At 47.0% G+C, this 25961-nt stretch overlaps 1 protein-coding gene across 1 annotated transcript; it reads right to left on the bottom strand.

The window, feature by feature from the left end:
• FBP1 (fructose-bisphosphatase 1) lies at positions 1-24905 on the bottom strand. The gene is made up of 8 exons (XM_017654204.3): positions 24634-24905; positions 24228-24499; positions 14221-14383; positions 12250-12342; positions 6247-6387; positions 3200-3337; positions 2022-2141; positions 1-430 (listed from the first exon to the last, which is right to left on the bottom strand). Exons 1-8 carry the CDS (start codon positions 24691-24693, stop codon positions 239-241), a joined length of 1179 nt encoding a protein of 392 aa, XP_017509693.3. The 5' UTR covers positions 24694-24905; the 3' UTR covers positions 1-238.
• Positions 24906-25961: the final 1056 nt, after the last annotated feature.

Genomic DNA, 25961 nt, shown 5'->3' on the forward strand with positions numbered 1-25961 from the left:
TTTTTGTTTTAGAAAAATGAAGAGTATGTTTATTTCTCCTCTATCCACCAGGGCATTATTGAGACAGCATTTTGGTTAGGCAGTGCCAGGCATTACGAAGTATTTGGGGGTGAACGTACCCACATTGTTTATTTCTGCTGTCTAGAACTGATGGTATAATGCATGGTTAAAATGGGTAGTGCTGTAAAGGAAAGGTCCAGATAAAAAGCCATCTTCTCGTGGTGGCAAAGCCAGCTTTTCATTTGGCCGCGTGCTTCTTAGAGATCTCCAGGAACTCCATCACGTCATCCGGGGACCCCAAGATGACTGGCGCCCTCTGGTGGATGTCAGTGGGAACGACGTCCAATATAGCTTCTTTTCCAGTGGTAGCCAAGCCTCCCGCCTTCTCCATGACGTAGGCCATTGGGTTACATTCGTACAGCAGTCTCAGCTGGAAAACAAGAGCCGGGAGCAGCATACTCATACCAGAAGGCATCTCATAGAAAAGGGATCTGTGCCATAGCAAAATTGTGCAGAGCCCATGGGATGACTGATACTCTCCCTTTCCCCCTGTGAGGTTCTAATAGTTTCCCCAAGGCTGTATTGAAGACCAAATGGTTAATTTAACTATTTGGTTAAATTAAGCCATTCATCAAGCCAGAGCCTGCAATAGATTGCCTAATGCAATGTGAGGCAGACCACCCGGGCTCGGGACTGAGTGACACTTTGGCAGAGCTGATGGCTGGCTCCCTTCTCTTTATAGCCCAGAAGCTGAACCTAATGAGCGATTCTGTTTTGGATGGAACTTTGCCTATTCTAAAAGCATTTAAGAAGTCCATGGTAGTGTCTGGCTGCAGACATCTGGAAAGCAGACTGGCTTCTCCAAACAGTATGATATTGTTTGCAACTCTATGCATTCCTTTTATAATTCTCCTAAGGCTTCAGGGTTGGGATTTAGTATATTATACGTCTTGGCATTTACTCTTAAATATTTTTTATTGTATGCATTTTCATGCGGTCTGCCTACTGAGCAGACAGCTTTTTGCAGGTGTTTCCTGATTCTATTTCCATACAGGTGTCATGGCCAGGTTTGCAAAACTGAAAAAAAAAAAAAAGAAACCTCAATATTTGTGGTAAGAAACAATTTTTTGAGGCATTAGAGAAAAATGTTGTAAAGTAATTGAATCACATTGGCTAGGGGGCCTACAGTGGTTATGACAAGAGTGGTGTGTTAAGTAAGAAAGAACGCCCTCAGTGAACCGGACGCCACATGTAAGCACAGATCTGAACATACCTGAAATATATAGATTTCTAATTGTCTTAAGAGAATTACTGCTTCTATTCATACCCTCACATTAAAAAAAAAAAATGACGATAACCTGTCTATTGGGAAAAACAAAGGGAGTACACTTGGGCAGAGAACACACTGTCACTCTGTGTGAAAGAAAAGTGGGGTGTCCCTTAACCAACATAAGCGAGCACAGCCCACCCCCTAGCTTGCCAGAAAGTTGCAGGCATTTAGACTGATGCAGTCAGTGGTAGCAGCCTACCTGAAAGTTCCATTTTGCCCAGAGATTCTTTCCTTCCCTACAAAGGTATAATTTTCCAAACAGCAAATGCCAGCTCATTCGTTATTTCTACTTTATGCCTTTTGAAAGCAATCAAAGAAAACCTCTATTTGGAACACTTATTTGATTTGCTGCCTTGGTAATGAGGCTGGGCTGTTTTATTTCACTTTATGAATAGAAATCATTCTGTACGAGCCAAACCATGTACCCGCTGGAGGCACTAAGCACCCTTAGTCTCCTGCCCATAACACTATTACTTATCTTTAGTGGAAAGGCTCTCAAGAGACCATTTTTAGCTGATACTGCCTGGCTTTAACTAGCACAACCTTTAATCTAGTAAAGAATATACCACAGACACCCTTAGCACCCTACTCAGCATACAACAGCTATCATAACCTTTCTTTCTTCCTAAGTCAAATCCAGGGCTGCAAATGAAATGCGCTGCTTCTCAACCACCTTTCGGGGAATGTTTACCTTTCCTTTGGGGCTCTTCTTGTTCGCTGGGTACAGAAAGATCCCTCCATAGACCAGGGTGCGGTGGACATCAGCCACCATGGAGCCCACATACCTGGCACCATAGGGTGCTGAGTTATCCTGCAGAATTAAGACCACCAGTAATTAGGGTTGCAGAAAAGAGAGTTCTCTTGTGCCCTGTACACTTACTTGATAAAATGATCACTTAATGACCATTACACTTATTTGACTCAATGATCACTTAACGACCTCTGTGGTGTGCATTTGGGGCCATGCTCAGAAATGTGATGAACTCCCGTCCCAAGGAACAGACAATGGAATAATGGAGACAGTCTCATACACCCAGCTATGGGCCAAATCACCTGCATGGTTGGTTCCAGCTATGGGGTTGGGCAGGCATCACAAAACTGTACCATTTGGCAGGAACTTGCAGGTTGAGGAGGATTTTGCCAAGCTAAGGGGTTGGGCAAGGGTGGGTGGCAACAGCCCAAGCACAGGCCAGGCCACGCAGAGAGGCAGATACCGTCCACCCTGACCCGGGGCGGGGCCGGTACACAGGTGCAGAGCTTTGGGATTGGGAGGGCAATGTAGGGTGAAGTGGAAGGAGACATGATAAAGCTGGAGAGAGGGCTTGGGACCAGCTCTGAGGCCCTGAATGTCAAGTAACAGCATTTGGGCTTCCTCCTCAGAACACAACAGCCTTCAATGGCATTTGCAAGAGTATAACAAAGCTGGATATTCTCACATAAAACCAGTTCTACAAGTAGCTTTTTATTCTCCTTCTATTCAGTAATTTGTAACCTCTTCAGAGATGTACCAAGATGGACACTCTCAGTCTTGAATGAGTGATGGAAATCAGTCAGACCCTGTGGGGCAGGTGCCTAGGTGCAAGAACCCCATTTTGTACCATCTGGGATCAGGGACCCCAGAAGTGAAATGTTTCACTGCCGTGAACTCTTTCATCTGGCTGACTTTATTATCTGGATTTTCTTCTGCCAAGAACAGGTGGCAAAGGCTGAAACAGACTCTCAGGCTCTGATGTTTGGGGGCGGGAGTTCCAGTCCCGGGTACCTAGGGGGCAACTCAGTCACGAGGCCAAACCTCCACCTCCAGGGTAAATCATGAGCCACTGGGTCTCTGCATAAGTCAGGGGCCCACCCCCAGGAGCCCCTACTTACTGGGGGGAACTTCTTCTTCTGGACGTACTCAGTGACTGCAGGGTCTAATTCCTTGGTGTAGCCCTCATTGAGGCTGTAGATGCTCCCTTTCTTTTTGATCTTCACATTTCTGTCCACCAAAATGAACTCTCCAATGGCCTGGGAAGCAGGAAGAAGGGCAGAGGTGAACAGCCAGCTACCTCCTCCTGGCCGGGATGGGGCCTGTGTGAGGGCGGGACCGGGAAGGCTCTGGGTGCTTCTCCCGGCCCTGGGGCACTGGAGGCTCCAGCCACTTCTCCGAGAACTGTGGACTGTGCATAAGAGGCTGGGATGGCGACAGCAGAGGATAAACATGACTTCCGACTTTGCTTTTAAGTGGTTTCAGTAAAACCAGAAAGAAGCCACATAGATACAGGGAGGGCAGAAATATGTAAAGAGCACCAAACCTGATGGAGAGTAAGACGTGTGTGTCCAAAGCAACATAAGATGTACACACCTTTGGAAAAACCCACTGGTGCAGACAGAGCTGGGACACCAGGAGAGGCGGCGGCTGAGCCCAGCTCTGCGTGCCTGCCTTGACGATGGTTTCCCTCCCATGTGTTGCCACAGAGAAGAGCAGAAGCCCGAGCTTTGATTCACCACATGTGTAACTTCAGGGGCCTTTGCTTACTTATCTGCCAAGTGTTTCCCACAACCTGTCCTCCCAAGTCCCAGGGCTGAGCTGATGTTCGTGGGCTTAGGTTCTTCAGAGGACACTGGATTTGAGAGAATAACTGAGGATTGTCTGAGGCTCCTTTGTGCTGTTGCTGAGCAGGGTTGAGGCTCTGCCCACGTGGGCAAGGTGTTGCCCCAGAAGGCAAGAGTTAAGGAGAAGGCAGACACAACAGCCCCTCCCCAGCCTTGCATTTATAGCAAAGATGGACTCCTGCAGACAGGGATGTGTCTGACCTGGAGGAAGGGAGGGAGAGAAGAGGAGGAGGAAGAGAAAGAGAAAGGGAATGAGGAAGGCAAAGGGAAGAGAGAGGAGAGACTAGAATTAACAGTGCTCATTGAAAGGTATCATTGTGAGCAATTTTTTTTCTTCTATGCTTTTTTTTTTTTGCATTTCCAAAAATTTTGACCACACATATGTAGAAATATTCTTCTATAATCAGGAAATTAACTAATTGGATAAACACCTTTACAAAAAGTCTAGAAAACGAAGCCATTAAACAACACAGGCTGCAAAGCTCATGCAGCCATGCTTCACAGATGCCCCGCCTGGTACCCAGCCAGAGCATCCCAGGCACAAAGAAGGCAAGTCTCCTGTCTGTGGAGACAAGACACTGGAAAGCTTTTTGGAAGTTAAAGCCTGCTAGAAATGCAAACAAGCTGTCTCCATCTTTGTAGCAGGAACCATCAGCCTGTCCTTGCTGTGAGCCTAATTGAAGAGCATGCTCAGCTGGTCACAGGCTCACCCGGCAGGCATGTGGGCGCAGAGGGTTAATGAGGTGGACGCAGGCAGCCAGCAGGGAATGTTATAGGGAGCCTGCAAGGCTCCGAACAGAGGGGCTGTTAGGGCTGAGGAGGCAAGACTAAAATACACACAAACTTACTCCCGGAGACACAGGTCTGCAATCTGGAAACAAGAAGATATTTAATTTTTTTCTATACATCCTTTAGCTTAAAGGTTGAGCAGAGAAATCAGCAGGAGTGGCAAATGTAGTAGAAATCTGCAAACAGCAGTGATTTTGGAAAGCTTGCCCTGGCTCAGAGTGGACTTTGCTCTGGTTCTGCCGTTCATTTTCCCCTGAGCTTTGCCTCATTTGGAGGCTTGAGCTAGCCCTCGTTCATTTATTAAGCACCAGTACTTCCAGGGAGGCAAAGTCCAGTTGTGTGAGAGATTAGGAAATGAAGGCAGGCCACATTCTTGTTGTCATGACCTGCAGCTCACACAAACCTGGGACCTCGCCATGAGCAGCCTGTCTGCACAGGATCCCAGTGGCTGTTTGCACCTTGTGTCCACTTGTCAGCAAAAAGCACTATGTAAAGTTTCACTGATGTCTTACAAGGCATTTCTAAACCTAAAAGGTATTTATAAACCCAGCTCTTTGCCCCTTGCAACACTGGCTCAAATGGATAATGAACATGTGGACCTGTTGAAGATGATTCTATGGAGTCTATCTATTAAATATTTGAGCCAAATATTTAAAGAGATTTCTTTTCCCAATTTACCTGCTCTGTTGAAACTGTCATCTAATTGAATATATAAATCACTCCAATAAATAGACATGTGGAAGAAGTTGTCCATGAATTAAAACTGTTCACAAGTGCTTTTCATGGCACCTCAGGCTCCTCTCCATGAGGCAGCTTTTCTCTATAAGGTGGACTAAGGAATTATTCTTCATGTCCTCCTTTGTTTTCACTTCCTTGAGGCCATCAAAGCCTTCTCAAAACTGCAAGTATTCACCATGGTTCTGCGTGCATGTGCACAGCATCAAATCAACTTTGTGAGAAAGCAACACAGTCCACTGCTTCAGGAGGGACACCCACCCACCTCGGGAAAGGGAGCTAGTAATGGATACAGTGGGTGGCAGACAGACCATCTACAGGCCCCATCTGGTCCATACATGTGTCTCTCTTGACTAGCACAGTGTTTTACATTATGCATTTTCAAACTCCAGTATTTCGTGAAACACTGGAAGCCTTGGCAAGACTGAGCCCCTCTTCCCAAACAGTAACAATTGCTGGACCTCTTGGGTTCACTATAGTCCCCCCCGACTTCCCTGACCTTCCCAGCTCAGCTCATTCACTGATTTAGATGGCCTGTCTGGCCTCAGTGGGTATTTGAATCAGTGGAGTAATGTCCATTCCAAGAAATTAAGCATGGAACAAATACCATTTCTCACTGTGTTCTGGACAAATATCATTTCTCATTTTGATCATCTTCTCATGACATGGACATTGTCCCTCCATTTCCGTCACCCCATCGTCTCTGTCCCTCCATGGGCCTCATGGCCCACTTCTACATGCCCCTCATGCACACACCCAGACACGCACAGCACCGACACTCCCAGGGGGTCTCTCACCGGGTCCAGCATGAAGCAGTTGACGCCACTCGCCATGGCCAGGACCAGCATGGTGGCACTGCCATAGAGCGCATAGCCAGCAGCCACCAGGTTCCGGCCTGGCTGCAAAGCATCCTTTTCAGAAGGCTCATCAGTTGAATTCTAGGACAAGAAAAAAAACATGTTTTTGTTTTGTGGTTCTTTTTTCCAGTTCAACCATTACCAAGATGCATTATCAAGGTGCTCTCCTAATGAAACAGGGCCTCGTCCCCGAGGGGCCTTCCTCCACACATCAGTAATATCCTGATTCTATCACCACAGCAGTCTTCCCACCATACCCCAGACTTCCTGCATCTGCATCCTTCTTTCCAATCAGGGTCCTTCTCCAATTTTACTAATCTGATATTCTCTCATTTCTCCATTATCACTTTCAAAAAACAGCATGCTTTCTTGCCAGCATCCACTAATTTAATCTTATTGCAGGCAGCCATGTCTTTCACCTGCCGACTCCATCTTTATTTAAGCAAATTAAGACTGAAGGGCTGTGAGTCTGGCGAGGAAATGAGTTTCCGCAGCCCTTGCCCCCGAGAGCAGTGTGGTCCATATTACTCACACATCCAACATTTTCTCAGAAATATTTAGCCCAGCTCTCCAGAGTCATTATAGGATTTCAATTTTTTGGACCAGGACCCACAGTAAAAAATGTATTTTACATCACAAACCAGTACCCGCACACATATGCACACACAACCACAGAGATTTAATGAAACAAGACTTAGACTATGACATGCCCTCCAACCTTGTCTATTTTTTTTTTTTTTTTTGCAGCTATGATTTTTTTTTTTTTTTTTTTTTTGAGAGGGCATCTCTCATATTTATTGATCAAATGGTTGTTAACAACAATAAAATTCAGTATAGGGGGGTCGATGCTCAATGTACAATCATTAATCCATCTCAAGCCTAATTCTCGTCAGTCTCCAATCTTCTGAAGCATAACGAACAAGTTCTTACATGGTGAACGAATTCTTACAGAGTGAATAAATTCTTACATGGTGAACAGTACAAGGGCATTCATCACAGAAACTTTCGGTTTTGATCATGCAATATGACCTATAAACCATCAGGTCAAATATGAATATTCATTTGATCTTTGTACTTGATTTATATGTTGATCCCACATTTCTCCTATTATTATTATTATTTTTATTTTTAATAAAATGCTGAAGTGGTAGGTAGATGCAAGATAAAGGTAGAAAACATAGTTTAGTGCTGTAAGAAGGCAAATGTAGATGATCAGATGATCAGGTGTGTGCCTATGGACTAAGTATTAATCCAGGCTAGACAAGGGCAGCAAGACATCCACGGATGCAGAAGATTTCTCTCAAAGCAGGGGGGGTGAGGTTCTGAGCCTCACCTCTGTTGATCCCCAAATTCTCACCTGATGGCCCCCCTGCGACTGTGCCTGTCTTCAACCTTGTCTATTTTTGTCATTAAGAACATAACCCACTGCATAGTGCGACCCACAGTTTGTCAATACTAGAGCACAATCTCCAGGGCATGGCTCCTAATCAGTGACTGCTAACTGGTTAATTATCTTCTTTACTAGCATTTGATTGGCTCCTTCAGTCCTCAAGATAGCCCCAGACAAATATTTCAGCTTGAATAATCTCTACTTGAATTTAAACAGAAACAAGAATGGGCAATATCTACCAATGTCATTTATTCTTTCCCCAACCAGAGATTCCAGAAGGGCATCGCTATCATGATACTGGAGATGGAGGGCACCCCAGCAAAAGTGTCCCAAGTAACTTATTCCTGTAACGTTTGAAAGCACGGTCCAGAGATCATTTGCATCAGAACCACTTGGGACATGTTTAAAAATGCATATTCTGGGGCTGCGGTCTGGACTTACTAAGGTGGATCCTGGGAATCCATTTTACCACGCATGACGGAACTGACTCTTGCACTGATGTTTAAGAACTACTCACATAAAAGGAAGAGGCATGAAAACCGTTTCTCATTTTCCCTCTTATCCTTATGCTTCATAAATGGTTTTCATCTAGATGGTTGGGTGTGGGGTCAAGTTATTTGATTTAGTTTGGTTTTAAGTCACAGGGCAGAGCAGTGCAGCTCCACGTGGACTATACACAGCACCACAAAGTCGAGCTGTCTTCCCCAACTCCAAATCTTGCCTGTGTACAACCCTGTAAAAGGAAACAGCTTCCTTCAAAGCCAGTGACATAGTAGTTAGACTGTGACCCTAACTATCCTCCAGCAAATACCTGCTTAATTTAACCCTCCCAGTAGAGCACAAAACCAGACAAAGGCATTCTCTAAGCAAGTGAGCTGACTGGAAGCCAGTAGAGGCTTGAGGTAATCAGTTCTTCACGAAGAAAAGTCCCCTGGAGATTCACCTCACCCAGAAGCACCCATGCCTGCCTGTGGTAAGGGTTCAATAGTAAACAGCCCTTCCCTGAAATGCTGTCAATAAATAATCTTACCCCTGGGCTTCCAAGAAATAAGAAATGGTAACATTGTCTATGATCCACACACTCAAAAGAGAAAATGAATGCCACTGAATTACAGATTTGGAGGAATTCTTCTCTAGCCTGACCTCTCGAATGCATGAATTCCATTCCTGCACACCCCCAGCAGTATATGCCTTTGCTCCACGGGGTCCATTACATTCCCAGGCAGATGCCCTCTGAGCCCCACCTATCTCTGCCAGTCCTAGGCCACCATCTGCTGCAGGTATTGGACTCCAACCCATAAGGAGTCCAGGGGCAGACACCATAGATGCCCGAGACCCGAGGTGGTGGAGGAGGAGGTCGGGCAGAAGTGGGTGGGGCTGTCTTGTCACTCGATAGTCTTCCCTCAGAGGGGAGGCCAAACCCTCCTTAGAGGGTCTAACAGGGCATTTGGCAGAGTCGCTGTAATTCAGTGTTGTTCACTTACAATTGTACCAGGCAACTAGCAGACGAACAGATACGTAAGCTGAGGTTGGTCCCTGCCCTCAGCATGAACACTGATGGGTTTTGCATGGCCAGCATCCATCACACTTCCGCTGACAACGGCACCTTTACCTCCCGCACGACACTGCCTCCCTTGAGCTCAGCTCAAGTTCTACCTGGCGAACCAGACCACTGCAAGCCTCAGGCCACAGGGATTGGTTGAGGGGTGGGCACGTGACCTAAGCAAAGTCAATCAGAGCCAATGAGATGATATTCTTGGAATTGTTGGAAGAGAAGCTTGCAGTTTTCGATTGGGTTACTGAGAGGATTAAATGTGAGCCCAAGGTTGCTGGGAGCCGTTTGGTCACCAAGGGGGAGGGATGCAGTGTTGATGGAGAGGACGTGTGTCCTGATTGCACAGTCTGAGCCTCTGAATGCAGTGGCCCCTGAAGCCAGTCAACTCAACTGGCTTTCTAGTTCCTTAAGCCAATAAGGCTCTTTTTCCTGCCTTCCTCCCTTCCTTTTTTCCTTCTACTAAGTTAGTTTGAATTGTGACACTACCCATTGAATCTTAATATGCAAGACAAATAATAGTAATAGCCAACATTTATTGAACACTTTTTATGTGCCAGCCCGTTTTCAGTGCACTGTACTTAATTTTCAGTACTTCCATTTTACAGATAAGAAAACAAAGCACAGAAAGGTTACCTTGCCTAAGGTCCCACAGAGATAGCAGGTGTCTGTATCAGGAAGCTACATTCCATAAGGATATTAAGATGTCTCCCCATGCTCGGTTAAGGGAAGTGAATTGGATTCTGAGGCTGCAAGAGTGCTTCTGAAACTCTGCTTTTAGTTGTGGGGACTGGATATTTTTAAAGGATGTTGTAAATTAGAATGTGTCCGGTGGGGGTGACCAAGTAGAAAGGAGTCTAAAAATCACGTCATATGAAAGATGTTTAAAGATTATTTTTTTAAAGGAAGGGGGAGGGGAGGAACGCTGTTAACAAACAAGTAAAAAAGTCTTGTTTTCTGATGCTCTAAGAAGCAAAATGAGCAACAGGGAAACAGATTTGACTCAATTTTAGACCACGATGGTCACTCAGTACCTCAGGAGAGTTCCACCCCTCCCCATGTCTCCAGCCAGGAGGTGCTGGGCAGGACCTGCCTGGAACACTGAGCCATGCACCCTTCGAGGTCCCACCACAGCCTGTTTCCAGGCATGCATGACATGAGCCAGACCTGATCAGTTGCCAGGTTCCAGTTACCGATGCTGTACCCCCAGGCACTGAATTCTAGCCCAGAGCCACTTCTGCAGAGCAGGCAATGGCTCAGACACATTGCTGTTTATGCCCCAAAACCCTCAAATGGCTTCAAACAATCAGTAAAATATTTGAAAATTGAAATGATTTAAAGGTGGGTGTCACACTCACCCTTTTTTTCCCATCTTTTCAGAGTCACTTGAGGTTTACTGAGAAGAGCTTGGAGACTCTGTAGAGCTGTTCTAGTATTTGTAATCAAGCTGCTATTGCAAGGTGCTATAATTTAGTTGGTAGCCAATGTCTCTCAGTTTCCTAGGTTTTTTTTTCCCCCTTAAAAGGAACTTTATTTGAGGTTGAGTTGGAGCCTGGGGCTGGCAAACATCAACACTGCTTTAGTCTTGCTGGAGTCATTAGCCAAGCGGCGGCTTCCTTCATATGAAGAATTCTGCTACAAATATCTTGCTATACTATAGATGTCCTACTCTGTAGGTAAACTGCCTCCTCCGCGTCTGTCACAGGAATGGAAGAGAGGGCTGTCGTCCTTGCCTTTCTGGCTGGGGTACCAGAGCCTTCGGCTACTCACACTGCCTTGGACCTGCCTCTCAGCCAAGGCAGCAGAATACATGCCAGTGGCGAACGAGAAGTGTCCCATGGTGGCCCTACGCTCCACACATTTGAGAGGAGATTAAGTACAATGCTAGGCAGCAAGTCACTTTGAAAAATAAAGTACAAATTGTGGCCAGCTGTTAAGTTACGACCTCTGTACGCTGCAACGTGAGAGTTGAAGGAACTCAGTCAGCTGAACAAGCTGCCTCACCCAGGAAGACGAAGAAGCGGGCTGAACAGCAAATCTGAGGTTTTATTTCCGAAATAAACAAGAGCTGAAGCCAAGAGGATGTATTTTAGATTTCATAATGTTTGATGATAGGCCCATGGGCATTCATTCTGGTTTTCACCTGAGTGTTCTTCCACTACTCCCACACACTCACGCTCTGGGAAGGGAAGGGAGGCTCTGGAGGTAGAGGGACCAGCCCAGGTCACACAGGCAGAAGACCCAGGGCAGGAGTCCTGATCCCCACGCTGTGACAGTGTGCAGCAAACTCTTCCCACAAATGGACGGACGGCAAGCATTCTAAGCTTTACCATCACACGGTCTCTGTCACAGCTACTGAACCCTGCTGGAGCAGCTCAATATCAGCCAAAGGCAGTATGTACAAAGTGACCTGACCATACACTGTTAGAACTTTATTTACAGATAGTGAAAATTAAATTGCATATAAATGTCCTGGGTCATGAAATATTATTCTCTGGATATTTTTTTAGCTGTTTAAAAATGCAAAAAGGCTATTCTTTGCTCACAGGCTGTACCAATCAGGCAATAGGCTGCATTTGGCCCCCCAGGGGTTCATAGTTTGCAAGCTCCTGATTTGGAGGACTTACAGGACAGCTCTGATATAAATAATCTCTACTGTCATACTTCACAATTCTCAGTTCACAGTATTGTAACTGTAACTGACCTACACTGTCCTTTATTTTTAATCTCATTTTCCATCACAGATGCAAGGTAAGTTAGAAGAGTGAAATACCTTTCTCTTGACACCCATGTTCTATTATATTTTCTTTTAAACAACTCAATGAATCATCATTATGCAATTAAGGCTGGAAAAGTCAGAATGTGAAATACAAATCTATTCAAACCTCAGAGTTTCATGACACACAAACTGGCTGCTCCATCAATAGTGAAACAGGACTGGTCACTCAACCTTAACTTTCCCTTTGATCCCAAGCCGGGGGCTTGACATATCACATTTTACCTTTCTGTAGATGCCAAAAATGGTTCCAATGGACACAAGGCAGTCAATGTTGGAAGATCCATCAAGGGGATCAAAACAGACCACATATTTACCCTGAGCAAAGAAAATGAAAAGACTTTACTTTTGAAATCAACATGTTATAACAAAACAGAGAATATACACTAAAGGGCTAAAAAGGGAACCTAGGGGCAAGTTGTGTCTTATTTACATATACTGTGTCATGGAAGGTATGAGGCGGCATGCAGAATGAAAATAACAATGACCACAAAATACATATGCCAAAAGATGACTAGGCAGAGAAAATACAACTTAGAATATGAGGTGTAGATGAAGATGGTGGAATACAGATGGCATAAGCATAACTGCCTACATCACTGAGGTAGCTGAAGCATAATTTGAAGCATAATTTTGGTTGAGTCTCCTGAGAGCCAAAGCAAAAAAGAAACAAGGTTAGTCACTTATTTATTTTTATTTATAAGGGAAAAAAATAACAATTCCTTGGCTGAAGCAGAGACAACATTAAGATCAGTAAGAAACTTCTCATGCAGATCTTAGAATGACACTTGAAGCAGAGGGGCACGGAGCTCTCAACAATACCCCACAGGACTTCCCAGAGAAGCGACCTGCTGATGTAGTGAGATGACCCAAATCCCATTCTTTGCACAGGATTTTCAGTGGTGTGCTGGGGCTGGCTGGTATCAGCTCTCAGGGGCTAATGGCACACATCCCTTCCCAGCTCTGCTTTCAGTGATGTGGGGTTGCTAGCGTGAGATCAACTACAGGAGAGATTTATACACCCGAAGCTGGCGAGTGCTACAAATTCTGGATTGTTTTCAGAGGCAGTCTACCAGTACACCACTGGAGATTCTCCATATCCAAATTTACCACTTCAGATGTGGTTTTTAAATGTTCTGCACCAAATTAAGACATTTCTTTGATTCTCTGACCTTTTGCTCTTAACAAATCACCCTGGCTGATACAGGAGAAACTGTCATCTGGAAAACAGGAACATGCCTCACAGAGGCAAGACTGGAGCTCAAGAAGTCTGGGGTGACTGACAGAAAATATTAAATAACAAATTCAATCCACATGCCTAAAACTGCCAAGTACCATGAGAAGCCCAGCAGAGAAAAATATGAATTTGACTCTGACAGCCATAGTCTTTTAGGAATGATGTAAGACAAGTTAATGGGATGTGGTTCCCCACCCCTCTTATAAAGGTCAGGATTGATACCAGGCAGCCTCTTTAAATTCTTCTGGTGGCTTTTTTCTGTTTCCACACCTCCCTGTCCCCAGATCATCTCAAACAGGGAAAGAAAACAAGCCTACACAGCTGCACTTCACATCTCCAAAGGTTTTGTTATTATCACATGATTGTTGTTTTATAAAAGCTGGGTATACTCTTTCACTCACTTCTTCAAATTCATTGTTAAGCCCCTACAATGTGCCATGTACTGTGCTAGAGGCTGGGACACAGAAAAGAATATGTGTCGTTTTCTGCCCTCAAAGAGCAGTCAAATTAATGGGATGCCAAGGGATTCCGAGGCATAAATCAGTGACAGGAAATGTGAGCAGCTTAGATTGGCGGTAGGGTTGCCTGTGAAGGTTGTGAATTTGGTGGGTGGAGATGAGGCAAAAGAAGTCATTAATGGAAGCCAGACTTTGAAGAGTCCTGAACATGACAGTACAAAGCAAAGTTAGGGTGGAGATGAATGTAAGTATGTAGAATCTCTCCAATGCATGAGGACAAGGGAGAGATGATAATGGCATGAACTGCAGGGTTGTGTGGACAGTGGAGGATAGACTGGAGATACACGGTGAGGGAGAATCTGCGCAATGATGACTGATGGTCCTGGAAGGATCTAGAATGATTCCTAGGAACCCAGCTTGGCTGAACAAGTGGAGCCATTGATGAAGTTAGGAGGGAAAATGGCTACATTAAAACTCTAAGCAGCAGAAGTGCAGACTCACCCTTTTCTCAGGTTCTACTATTATGGCATGTTTATTTTCTTCTGACACAAGAACACAGGTAGCGAAGGAAGACTTTAACATGTTAATCACCAGGTCGTTGGAGAGGACATCCAGCTTCTTCACCTGATCACCAGTCACATTGGTAGAGCCTGCAATTCCATAGCTGAGGGAAGAAAGACCACAAAAAATAAGCCATGACCTCCAGAATATGTCGAGGCATCTGGAAACCCCCCTGAAAGAAGGTGCTTAATAGGATTTCGAAAAAAGGAAAGACACACAGTTCCAGAGACATGGAACAAGAAGAATGCTCATCCCTCTGGACTGGCTCCTGGACACAATACTGTCACTCACCTGTCCAGTACCAGTCATGGCCCCCAGCACACCTTTGTGATTAAATCTGTGTTTCTCAACCTTTTTTAATGGCCTTTACAGAGCTTCTTTAGCCTTTCTTTCCCCTAATCACACTCTTCTATGAGATTTTAACTTTAATACTACAGATAGAGTGTATATCTGTTTATGCACTATCTGTATATCTGTACTTTATACATAAAAAGATTGATTTGCCACCTCCTCCAAGAACCAGTTTTTACCCCTGAATGCATGGGTCACTGTATGGTGGATCATTTGAGACAGAGCAAATCAAGGAAACCTGGGTAGAAGGGAGCCAGACATGGAAGCTAAGCCAAAGGATACTATGATTTTATAGCTGAAATATTCCTAAAAAGAAAGAAATATTGGCTAGTCCCACCATCTCACTTTATAGAGGAGGAAGCTTGTTCCATGACACAGCCCTAACACCTAAAGTGAGGAAAAAATGTTAATTTTCTTGTTTACTCTCTCAAGGGAGCGCTCATTCAGGGTTTGCACGTGCTGGTGGGGAGGCGTCTCGGAGGGCCCCAGGCTTCATTCACCACCACACTAGTGTGGTAGGTTATCCCTTACTTCAGGAGGAAGAGGACAGAGGGTGTTTTTCCCCACTGTGTCCCTGCTTCCAGTACACCGTAGGCCCTCAATAAATACCTGATGAATGGCATTCCTTGAGGAAAGCAGAAACCTGAGCCTGAAGGAATGGGTTTAGGAGATGAGCTTCTCTGGTGGCTCTGTGCCACCCCATGCAGGAGGGAGTGGCTGGCATGGTCCCCAGAGGGGCAGCTCCGGGGAGGCCCGGGAGCTGGGGCACAGGTGCAAGGGACCCTAGGCAGGCATGGCCCACGTCCCACCTGCTCAGGTGACTCACTCAGCAGGACGGGGGAAGAGTGGCCAGGCCAAGGTCTCCTACTCAGAAGCTTCCTAACGGCCATGCGAGTGTTCACTGATGCTACAGATCATCCCTGGGCACACAGTGTGCCCAGGAACTGAGCGCTCGGATTACAGGGCTCAACAGCACAGAGAAGCCCCCGGCCCTCGTGGCACTCCTATCCTAGTGTGTGAGGCAGCCGAGAAACCAGTAAGTGCTTAGAATGAATCTGGAAATGTCAGGTAGAGACAGGGCTTCTCATACAACTAAACAAGAAGCCTGACAGGGTGGAGGCGGGGTTAAATGGCCAAGGAAAGTCACACCGCAAAGGGCCATTCAAGCTGGATGGTATCTTGAATGTTTTTCACAAGAAAGGGAGGGTATGAAAAAGCCCTAAAGGAGCCCAAATAAGTCTGCCAGTACTGACTCCAAAATATAGCCCAATTTATCCAAAGAAAAAGGGAATTTTTTTTTTCAAGTATTTCCAAATGGGGGGAAGGAGGGCCCGTGCTTATTTATGGAAGTAACTTTTTAAACCTAGAAGTCTTTTTCCCATGACGGGAGAGATCCAGCGAGCTCTGAAATGCAGGCAGAGGGGACCCAGAGGGGAGGCCCTGCAAGGTCAGTCCTGCTGGCCAAGCACAGGCTGGGCTCCCTGTGGCCATGTCCCAAATGCGGTCTCCATCATGTTTGTGGAACTGGACGGCGTAGGGAAGTTCCTGATCACTGGACTGCATTTTCTCAGTGTGTGGCCCCGGCAGGGGGCCAAACAGAAGGGAGAAGCAGCTCCTCCTGCAGGCCCAGGCCGGGCTGGGCTGTCGAGGTTACAGCCAGGGGCAGGGTGGCGGACTTGAGCGGCAGAGACCACCGTCTGGGCTCCCCACTGCTGTTCCAGGGCTCTGAGGTGGCTCCTGCCCCTGGGACTCGGCAGGCAACAGGTGTCGGGTGGCACCACACCACCCACCGCAGGATGAGCACCGTGCTGACAACTGGTCTCTTCTCTGGCTCTGCCTCCCTTTCCTCTTTCCTTTATCCCAGCTGAGCGTCCCTCCTCTGTTCAACCAGAAGGACCCTTCTCCAACTATCCTCGTTAAGCATAAAAAAATCACATGGAGACAGGATATTCTGAGCCCCTCAAACTCCAGATTCAGGCACTGTGTAATCTTTCATGACCTTCTGAGGGAGTGTTTCCCTGGTGAGACCTGGAGGTAAGAAAGTCTGGTACAAATCACAGCAAAGTGATTCTAAGGTAGAAACACGGTTTAGGAGAGTGAGTTCCCAGGCTGCTATGTGGACAGTAATTATACCTGCATCTCCCTCATATCACTCGGTGTTACCTGCAATGCCTCTTAGCACATGAAGTCAGCCCTGACTCGTGTTTCTCATAGGGTCCTATATTACTCTGCTCAGGAATGACGAGTTGAGCTTCTCCCAGCACAGCACAGACAAGGCCTTGAAGGGTTCAAGGTGTCCCCAGGGGAACATGTTTCCACAGGTCAATGAAAAGCCAGAAGCAGGCATGGCTTCTGCAACTCTGATAATGAAAAAAGTCCTCAGAAATATGTTCCAGGAACCAATTAGCTGAAGAACACATGGAGTTAATTTTCTCCACTAGTTTGCAGAAAGTCCCTTAGCAACAATAAATTTCTGCATTCTGTTAAAAAGAGAGACACAGACCCACTGTGGGGTCCCTTCTGTGGGGCCAAGCCACCACAATGGGGCTTAATACCTAACCTAATTATAGTTTCAACCCTTCCCAGAAATGTAGTCAGTCAGGGTGGATAAGCTAATGTCACAATGCCCTCTCCATCCCCAAAGGGAGGTGAGCTAATCTAAGGATAAGATGAGACCCTTATCTGTACCTTCTCTCACACAAAGAACATCGACATGTCTAGAGCATGATCTTTTAGGACACCACCAAGATGCATCCATGCCACACTGCTTGGTGTATTGATAAAGGTAACCTCTTTTCTGCACATATCCCTCACTCTAGAAAAACTATTTAAGAAGTCTCCAGACAAAGAGGCCCTAGAACAGTTTATCAGAGCACTGACAGGTTGCTCTTGGCCATCGTCCTCAGTGAGACTAGGTGTAAACTGTACCTTTCTTAAACATAACAGATGTGATTTCAGTTAACAGTTCTGACCAATCACCATTCCTCAAAGGCCTGGAAGGAAAGATGAACAAGAGTCTTCACTGTAGACAGATGGCCACATGGAGAAAGCAGTGTAACCTGCCTGTGGAATCCTCAGCAGGAATAGGCCTCGAGTGCTGGCAATAAGGTCCACACCTTTGCTTGGCCACTTGAACTGGGGCTTGGAAAATGCATCAACTGTGTGCCCCAGAACAGAGTTCTAGGTTGACTCCAGGAGAGCCCAGCAGAGGCCAGATGCCCAGCCTGGTTGGCAAGGAGCTTCCATACCAGCCGATGTGAAAAGGCACCAGCACCAGCTGCCTCCATGGGACCTGAGCAATGCCTCTCACACACCACCTGGCCCTTTCTCAGAGCTGAGTGTGCCAGCATCAGGCAGCACTGGGGGCTGCAGAGATGTGGGCAAACCATTGTGCAACCTTGTTGGAAAAGCCAACTGTGCCCAATAAACAATGGAGACAGAGACAAGCCAGGAGGGTGAAGGGGTGGGCTGACCTGAAGGGCTGGCTCAGCTCCCTCTCCCGCCCCACCCAGGGAAGGTTTCGGGAGCAGCCGCGCACTGGTCACTCAGGGGCAGGGACATTACTCTGACTGAGCCAGGGACTTGATCTGCTAAGGAAGCTTCTCCCCAGTCCAAGTCACCACAGAGGGAACGGCAACCCAGGGGCTGTTCTCCAAGGACAGGGACTCCAGATCACTGGGGTGCAAACCCAACTCTGCTGCGGGCAAAGCACCCGTGGGCACGTCACTCAGCAACTCTGATCTTTGATTCTTCATAAGGTGGGAATTTTGTGTATTGGCTTCCTAGTATGTAGAGAGGGGGAGCACATGAATTGATATGGGTAAGGAGCTTCAAACAGAGCTGGCACCCGGGCAAGTGAGCAAGAAATGTCACCATGTCATTCCTGAGGCTGATCTCCCCCGGCGGTAACATAGCCACACTGAGAGGCAAGGAGGGTCCTGGCAAGAGCACTGCCCGGGGAGACCTGGCTCCAGGCTCCCCCTGTCCCCCTCACTGGCTGTGTGTCAAGATGTCTCCACTCCCTGACGGACCGTCTCTTTCTCCAGGTTCTGGAAGGATGGGAGCTCACTCAAGTGGTGCATGTGGTTCACAGCAGCCAATGGGGGGCCTTCATTGCTCTTAACAGAGCCCTGTAGGCAGCTGGTAAGTAAACATGGGTGACAAAGGGGAGGGGAAACCAGTTTTGCAACAGCTTGTGGGAAGAGAGCCAGGGCCCAACCTTGTCACAGGTAATTGGCCACAAAACAAAGGCTCCCTGGAGTCTGCTGGAGATACTATTTAATTTGAGATGCTTAGAACATTTCACTTCAATTTTACTCAAATTAGTTGGCATGCAGTCCAAGTAATTCCAGGCGGAAAAGCACCTGTCAGGGGTTAAGCCCCTGTGACTGGTCCCTTTTAAACTCCTAGAAACACTAAAGTTCTCTTTTTGGGGCTTGCGGAACAAGAATCGATTTGAGAAGCTGCTGTCCATAATATGCCTTCTTTTACTTTTACTGTAAATGTCACTGAAAATTTGAAAAGCTGGAAGTCATTTGAGATTTTAATTCATACAATGAGAAACTCCTTAGAAAGATGGGTTACTTTGGCCAGTCTTTCAAAATCCTTAGAAATTTGGATTAAATATTAGCATTGTTTTTCAAATCTGCATATTGTTTCTAGAATGGAATGAGCCATTTCCCAGCCATAAAGTTTGTGATTTGGGATGACCAGGGGTGAGCTGCCTTTACCATTTCTGAAGCACAGCCCTAGACAGGGTCAGAGCCAGAACCACACTTGGGGAAGAGCTCTCCACGGCTTCCTCGATTTGTTAACTAACTTCAGATCATTCTCCCATAGTGTCAACATGACCACGTGAAGCAGGCAACATTTTTAGAGCAACCGGAAGAGCCAAGCGCGGCAGCTTTCAGAACACCCAGCTGAAGAAAGGGGAGGCTGATTGTTCTTTCATCCTTACACTAAAGTTGAAGATAACAATGACCTGTTATTGATTAATTTCAAAGTAAATGTCCAACTGTTCATCTAGCTGGAAACATCCAAGGGTCAGATCAGAAATAAGAGGTGACAAACAGAGCAGCTTTCAAAGGTCACAAACCCCAACTTTGGCCTGTGTTCATGTTGGCCAAAAATAGGCAAACAGAAGGGAACCCAGCTCCATCTCTCTCCAACTCCCTCTCCCTCCAACTGCGCTCTGAAGCCCGGCCTGGTCCCTGCCAAATCCAGTCCTGGTTTTCTTCTCCTCTTCCTCTCTGTCTCAAAGAAGATGTTCCGGAATCCAGTGGGCAAATGTTAAGTCAGCACTTCATGCCTGACGTCCAGAACACTCCCAGCTGGATAGGGTGTCACACCTCAAGTTCAGCATTTCCAAAATGTTGCAGTCATCACCTCACCCACTCATCCCCAGCCTCTGAAGACCAGCTCCTCCTCTGGAATTCTGGTTGGGGTTTGGTCTGTTTCATTTTCTGCTGGCACAGTCCTGCTCCCCGCTGCTAGAGCCCACTCCTTGAGAACCTAACTCACTGCCTTCTCCTCCAACCCACCAATTCCCCAGGCTCTCTGCCACTCCCCTACACCTGTCCAGTTGGTGTTCTCCGCATCTCAGCTTTCCCTCTTCAACTCTATACTTTCAGCCATATTGTCCCTGCATGAATCTCTTATCAAGCCACTGCCCACCTCAGAAACCTGCACTCTCTCCCCTTTGCATAGCCCCTGAATGTATAAAGTATTCACCTTTGCCATTTGGGGGTCTCCCAATGCATCCCCAATTCAACATCCACAAACACCCCACCATATGTGCCCCATGTTCAGTCAAACCAGAGGAGCAGATTTTTGGGAAACATTTTCCCACCTGGTTTCTGTTTGGATCTTTCCTTACCCACCTGCCCAGCAACAAATGCTCTCCAGCCCTCAGGCCTTCTGACCACCTCTGGCTTCCCACTGCAAATGCCCACCCTGATCTCCACCTTGCAGTCTGGCACTTCTATGAAAACATCTTTCAGTATCTCTATCGTGTTTTATAATAACTAGATCTATACATGTCTTACTCTCCCAACAGCAAAAACTATGTGCTATTCTCTCTCAAACTATTACAGAAATTTGTACATTGTGGGTGTTCAATAACATTTTGTTGAACTGAATGGAACAACTCAAGTGAATTCTTCAAGCAGTGATTTAGAAACATGCACAGAAGTCAACTCCACGTGCCTAAAGCTGAAGTCTAAGCTACCAGAGGACCACTTTCTCCTAAAAGAATTAAGATAAAGAAGGTGGGCAAAGAATTCATCAGATCCATGTACAGGCTGCTGACTATTCTCATGAGAGAACAAAAGGCTGGTACCCCTGTCTGGACTGGCATCCCTCCTTCCCTGACCATGGGTGGTAAGCAGCCAGAAGCACAGAGATAAGGCTTCAAGGACAGGTTTGCTAGAGCAATGCTAGAGCAAGAAGTCAATGGCTTCTTGGGATGAAATTCTTTACTCACATTAAAAAATGTCAATAGATGAGATTTAGAGTTGGGTGAGCTTTAATTGTTGTCTAAAACATAAAGAAAAAGATACATGGTATGGTGAAAAGAGCCCCAAACTGGCCTCCCCTTCCCTGGCCTCAGGGTCCTCACCCACACAGACAGGAGTTGGACTATGTGACTTCTGAATCTTTCAGCTTAAAATTCTATGATTCTGTGAACATCTTATAGGAGCAATGGAAGTGGCTACAACTGTAACTCTTGGTTGAGTGAGGGAGACAGAGACAGAGACAGAGGGTTCCAAGCTCTCTGCTTAAACTTCTGATATGTCCCTGCAGAGATGTCAGGTTGAGCTCTATAGACAGGTTTCTGTGAGGCTCCTGTAAACCTGTGATTACCTTGTCCTGCTGGGTACACGCCTTTCTAGGGCAAGTCTTCAGTGAACAAGCTATTTGCAGGTACTCTGGCCTCTTCATCCAGGACATCAAGCTGATAACGGAATGTAATTTGGAGGCCTGCCTTGAGATCTTGTCTTACTGCTGCCTGCCCTACTGAGACAGCCCGACTCTCATTTTCCCTCCAGGAGTACTGCTCCTGCCCTGTCAGCTACCCACACAACTAGGCATCAACTCCTGTCTCACAGGTACAACACTGTTTGAAATACTCCTGGGCAAACCTATGAAAAGCCCAAACATAGGGTAAGAGTTAAATAGTTTCTGATATCTGTGAAGTGACCCACAAAACACAGTTAAAAAGGAAGTGGCTTTGTATGTCCTGATATTAAAAGATGTCCATTATACATTACTGAATGATGAAAGAAAATTGTAGAATGTTAAGTGTGATCCCATTTTGTTTGCTATTTACATATAATCTATGTAAATACATATCCACGTACAAATTCCTTTGTACAGTTCCCACTATCAAAATCCCACCATCTGTGGTTATTTAAAGGGTGCAGAAGATACATCTTAAGGAAGTTTTGTGCTTCTGAGTCTCTTTGGGGATAAGAAAGATACAACACATTTTTAAAATAGTACAAGAAATGACAAGCACTCTTTTTCCAAAAGTTTCCTGGTCTCAAAAGCTGTAAGGACATCTGTACTTGCTGAAAATTAAGTTTGAAGTAAGACTTTAACTGTGTGTTTCTTAACCAAGACTCTTAGAAATACATTATTAACAGGGGCCAAAGGTGAAACAGCAATGGAGCCACCACCTTCTTGACATACTTGTCCCAATTCCCCCTCCCAGTAAGGCCATCCCTGCTCGACATCTGACAACAAAAGTGATCCACACTCCTTCCTTAAGCACTGGCTCCCCCAGCCCATCCTGTGGGACCTAGGCCAAACAGCTTCCAGAAAAGTAATGCAGGCCACAGGGGTTGCACTTTTTCAGATCAGCTATGAGCATCATTTTTGGGGGGCTCCTTCCTAAGTGCAGGAAATGTTAGAAGGCGTGTGGGCAGTCTGAACCCAGGTACCCTTCAGCTAAAGTGAGGACCAAGCTAAATACCAGAGTAAACCAAAGGGTATTTGTGCTATTTACAGAAAGTCTCACAAGTTTCCTTTGAATCCCAAGTCCCATGATTCCTCTGCCACAGGAATGTGATCTGCAGGCCGGCAGCTTGGGCACCCCGGCCATAGAAGAACATGGGAATGCAGAGTCTCAGGCCCCACCCCAAAGGTCTTGCACGTGGGCTTTTTTGCTGGAGAGCTCTGGGCACACAGGCTTCCACCCAGCCTGCTGATGGTTGTCCTTGCTCCTAGGAGTAAGACTTATTTAGGGCCAAGGAGATACTGGATTAGAAACCTGACTTGGGACCCCAGTTCACTCCCAAGGGAGTGAAGGAGGTCAAAAAAGAGAAAGGGAAATGTTAGGCAGGAAAATAGATACGAGAGAGAATTAAGGCCAATAAAGTCCATCACAAGGGACTCAAAAAGTTAATCAATTAAAACTAGATACCAGAAAAGACTCAGTTAATGAGTTAATCAATTAAAGCTCAAAAGTCCAGGGGCAACCTACAATGTTTGAATATTCCCCAGATAAGGGAAAGTATCTGAGCACAGCCCGTGTCTTCATTGTGTCAATTAGATCATGCCACTGTAAGATTTACTTTGGCCTGCTAGAAGGCCCAGCTATAAACAGTATAATAAAGACAGGAAAGATTCCACCTTAGAGCTAAACTTGCATTTTAAAACCCAAGAAGTTAAGAAGTATGATTCTTAACATATTCTTTAGCAAACAGACAATAACTCAGCCCAGCTGGGAGACAGGGCATGCAGTCTTGATTGATATGCTCCCAAACCAGGAAGCTGCTATCATGGGAGGGATTCAGAGTAGTAAATTTCTTGTGTTAAGCTAATTTTGCAGAATTACCAGGAGAACTGGTAAAAAACTTAATGTCTCATCAAAGATAAACATCTTGAGACCACTTAACAAGTCCACACCCCCAGCTCTTTGTCACATTACTGAAAAAAATCTTTAAAAGGGGGAACCTCCAACCTTTCAAGAGTTCCTCTCTCTGAGGTCGCTTGCACTTTCTAAGTGTGTAGCCTTAAACTTTCTCTCTCCAACCTTTTAGGGCACCTCTCTTCCCTGAGGTCGTCTGTACTTTTGCTCTCTTTAAATAAATAACTTTAAATAAAACTTTGACTCTGCTTCAATAGTGTGTCTCTGCCCTTCAATTCTTTGCTGGGGTGGGGACAAGAACCGAGGAAAATACACAATGACCCCCTAACATTAAGGAAAAGTGTGGGCACCCGCATGTCCCTGTACGAGGCTGGGCTGGGTCGGCTGGGCAACCAGGTGCTCACCCCCTCGCCCCATCCAGTTTCACCAGCAGGCTGAGGGGGTGGCAACGCAGGCTGCTCAGCTCAGGGGGTTAGGTTTCAGGATGGAGGCAGGTGTGGACGGGCCTCCCGGGCGGGGGGCGGGGGTAAGGCAGCCCCAAGCTCAAGGGAGGACAGAACCAGGGCTTGAGTGCAGGTGGGCAACTTCTGGAAAGAAGGGCTATCAGAGACTGACACACAGACTCCCAGCGGGCTGAGAGCGGGGAGCCACAGGACTAGACGTGGGACTGCCAGGCAGTCCCGAAACGGACAGAGGGACGCGGCCGCCGGCCGAAGGCCTGACTCACAGGTGCGCGATGCCCGCCTTGCGCACGGCGGTGGAGATGGCTTTGACCGCCGTGCAGAGCGAGTTGAGCAGCTGGGTCATCTCGCCCGTGCCGCGGGCCTTCCGGCCCTCCTCCATGACAAAGCGGGTCAGGGTCACGATGTCCGTGTCGAAGGCCGCCTGGTCGGCCATGCTGGGGCCGGGCTGCGGCGCGCTGGGCGGCAGGTGCGGGAGGCGGGCGGCGGCGGGACACGGACTGGCAGCCGCTGGTCCTGTACGCTCGCGGCTGCAGCGCTGGGCCGGGATGGCCCGGGGAAGCCTATAGGCGCGGGTCTGCCGGCCCCGCCCCGCCCAGAGCTCCCGCGCCGCCCCGAGCCAGGTGGCAGGGTCCCTCCCAGCCCCGGCGCTACCGCCCAGTGCCTCCCCACCTCCGCTTCCTCCTGCGTTGGTCCCCCGCGCTGTGCAGCGCTGCTCCGGGCCTCCTGCATTTCTCCTTCAGTCCCCACAACCAGTGTGGGTGAAATTGTAGTATTTCAAGAATATCTCGCCTGGCTTTAGTGCATCTACATATCAACGGGCGTTCCTAGAGGGTGGAGAGAAGTAGTTCATCTCCATTATTAATGGATAATTACCTGGGCGATGGAAGGCTTATCTGAACCTGAGAGGTTAGGGGGAAGTCTTGCTTGCTTCTGCCAGAGCAGGAAAGAGAAATGCCCTGGACCGCAGTTTGTAAGCAATAAACGGGTTTTAAACTTTATTTCTCCTTTTGACTGATTTCGGTTTGGGAGGTCACGGTTTCCCCCGACACAGTAAAGAGAAGTGACGGGCTCAGCCCAGGCGGCTGTACCTGGTCTCCGCGCACGTGGTTCCAGCGCTTCGGTTCCCTCCCCCGCGTTCCCACCTAGCCCCTGCTGCCTGCCCTGGGTCCACCCCTCCTTGGCCTGTCACCTCGCTCTTCTGCCTGCTCCCGCACCTGTGCGAGAGCCCATGTCTGGATGTTTTATTCAGGCCTCCTCCTGTCAAGATTGCAGAGCTACTGGGGACCTTCGTCTCCAGTACGTGCTTTTTGCAGAGAAAACAGAAAAAAGCGTCTCCCGGTACCATACTGAGGCCAGAGACTCCACAGTCCACACCCTGGCAGCTTTGTACCACAGGGCTGCTGTGTTAAGGCAGTTCGTTCATGGAACTACACCAATTGGGCACCTACTGTGTGCCACTTGCCCTGGAGTAGAGCCTGAGCAAAGCAGGTGGAATTCCCTTCTTCTTTGACCTTACATTTTAACAGACTATAAAAAATAAATAAATAATATATTAGTACATTAAATTGAAATAGGAAATGGAGATGGGGTGGGAGAGTAGGGTTAAATAGATTATGAAGAAAATGTTCACTGAGAAAGCGACGTGAGCAAAGACCTGATGGATTTGAGGCAGGTGCAGGTGGACATGGGGAGAAGCTTGCTTTCCAGAGAGGAGCAAGTGCAAAGGCCCTGAGGTGCAGAGTGGTGACATGTTGGAAGAATGGCTAGGGCCAGTGGGGCTGGACTAGAGCTAGCCAGGGGCAAGGGGGCAATAAGACTAAGAGGGGAGGGGAGGGGAGGACAGGTGTGCCGCCTGGGGTTCAAGTAAGGTTTGGCTTTGGCTTTGAGGAAACCACTGGACAGTTTCCAAGAGAGGAGAGGCATGATCTACCCTTTGTTTCACATTCCAGCTGCTGTGTTAATATTAGAAGAGAGAAGACAGAGGCTGGTGAGGTTAC

This window comes from Manis javanica, chromosome 2 (assembly GCF_040802235.1).
Source record: "Manis javanica isolate MJ-LG chromosome 2, MJ_LKY, whole genome shotgun sequence".
Classification (NCBI taxonomy): domain Eukaryota; kingdom Metazoa; phylum Chordata; class Mammalia; order Pholidota; family Manidae; genus Manis; species Manis javanica.

What these genes read in the sequence shown, in the direction of transcription:
- FBP1 (XM_017654204.3), bottom strand. Translation starts at nt 24,693, where the DNA reads ATGCAGGAGGCCCGGAGCAGCGCTGCACAGCGCGGGGGACCAACGCAG. An exon ending in AAGGCGGGCATCGCGCACCT is followed by an intron (nt 14,384 to 24,227) that starts GTGAGTCAGGCC and finishes TTCTTCCCTCAG; the next exon opens with CTATGGAATTGCAGGCTCTA. An exon ending in AGAAGAAGAAGTTCCCCCCA is followed by an intron (nt 2,142 to 3,199) that starts GTAAGTAGGGGC and finishes TTAATTCTGCAG; the next exon opens with GATAACTCAGCACCCTATGG.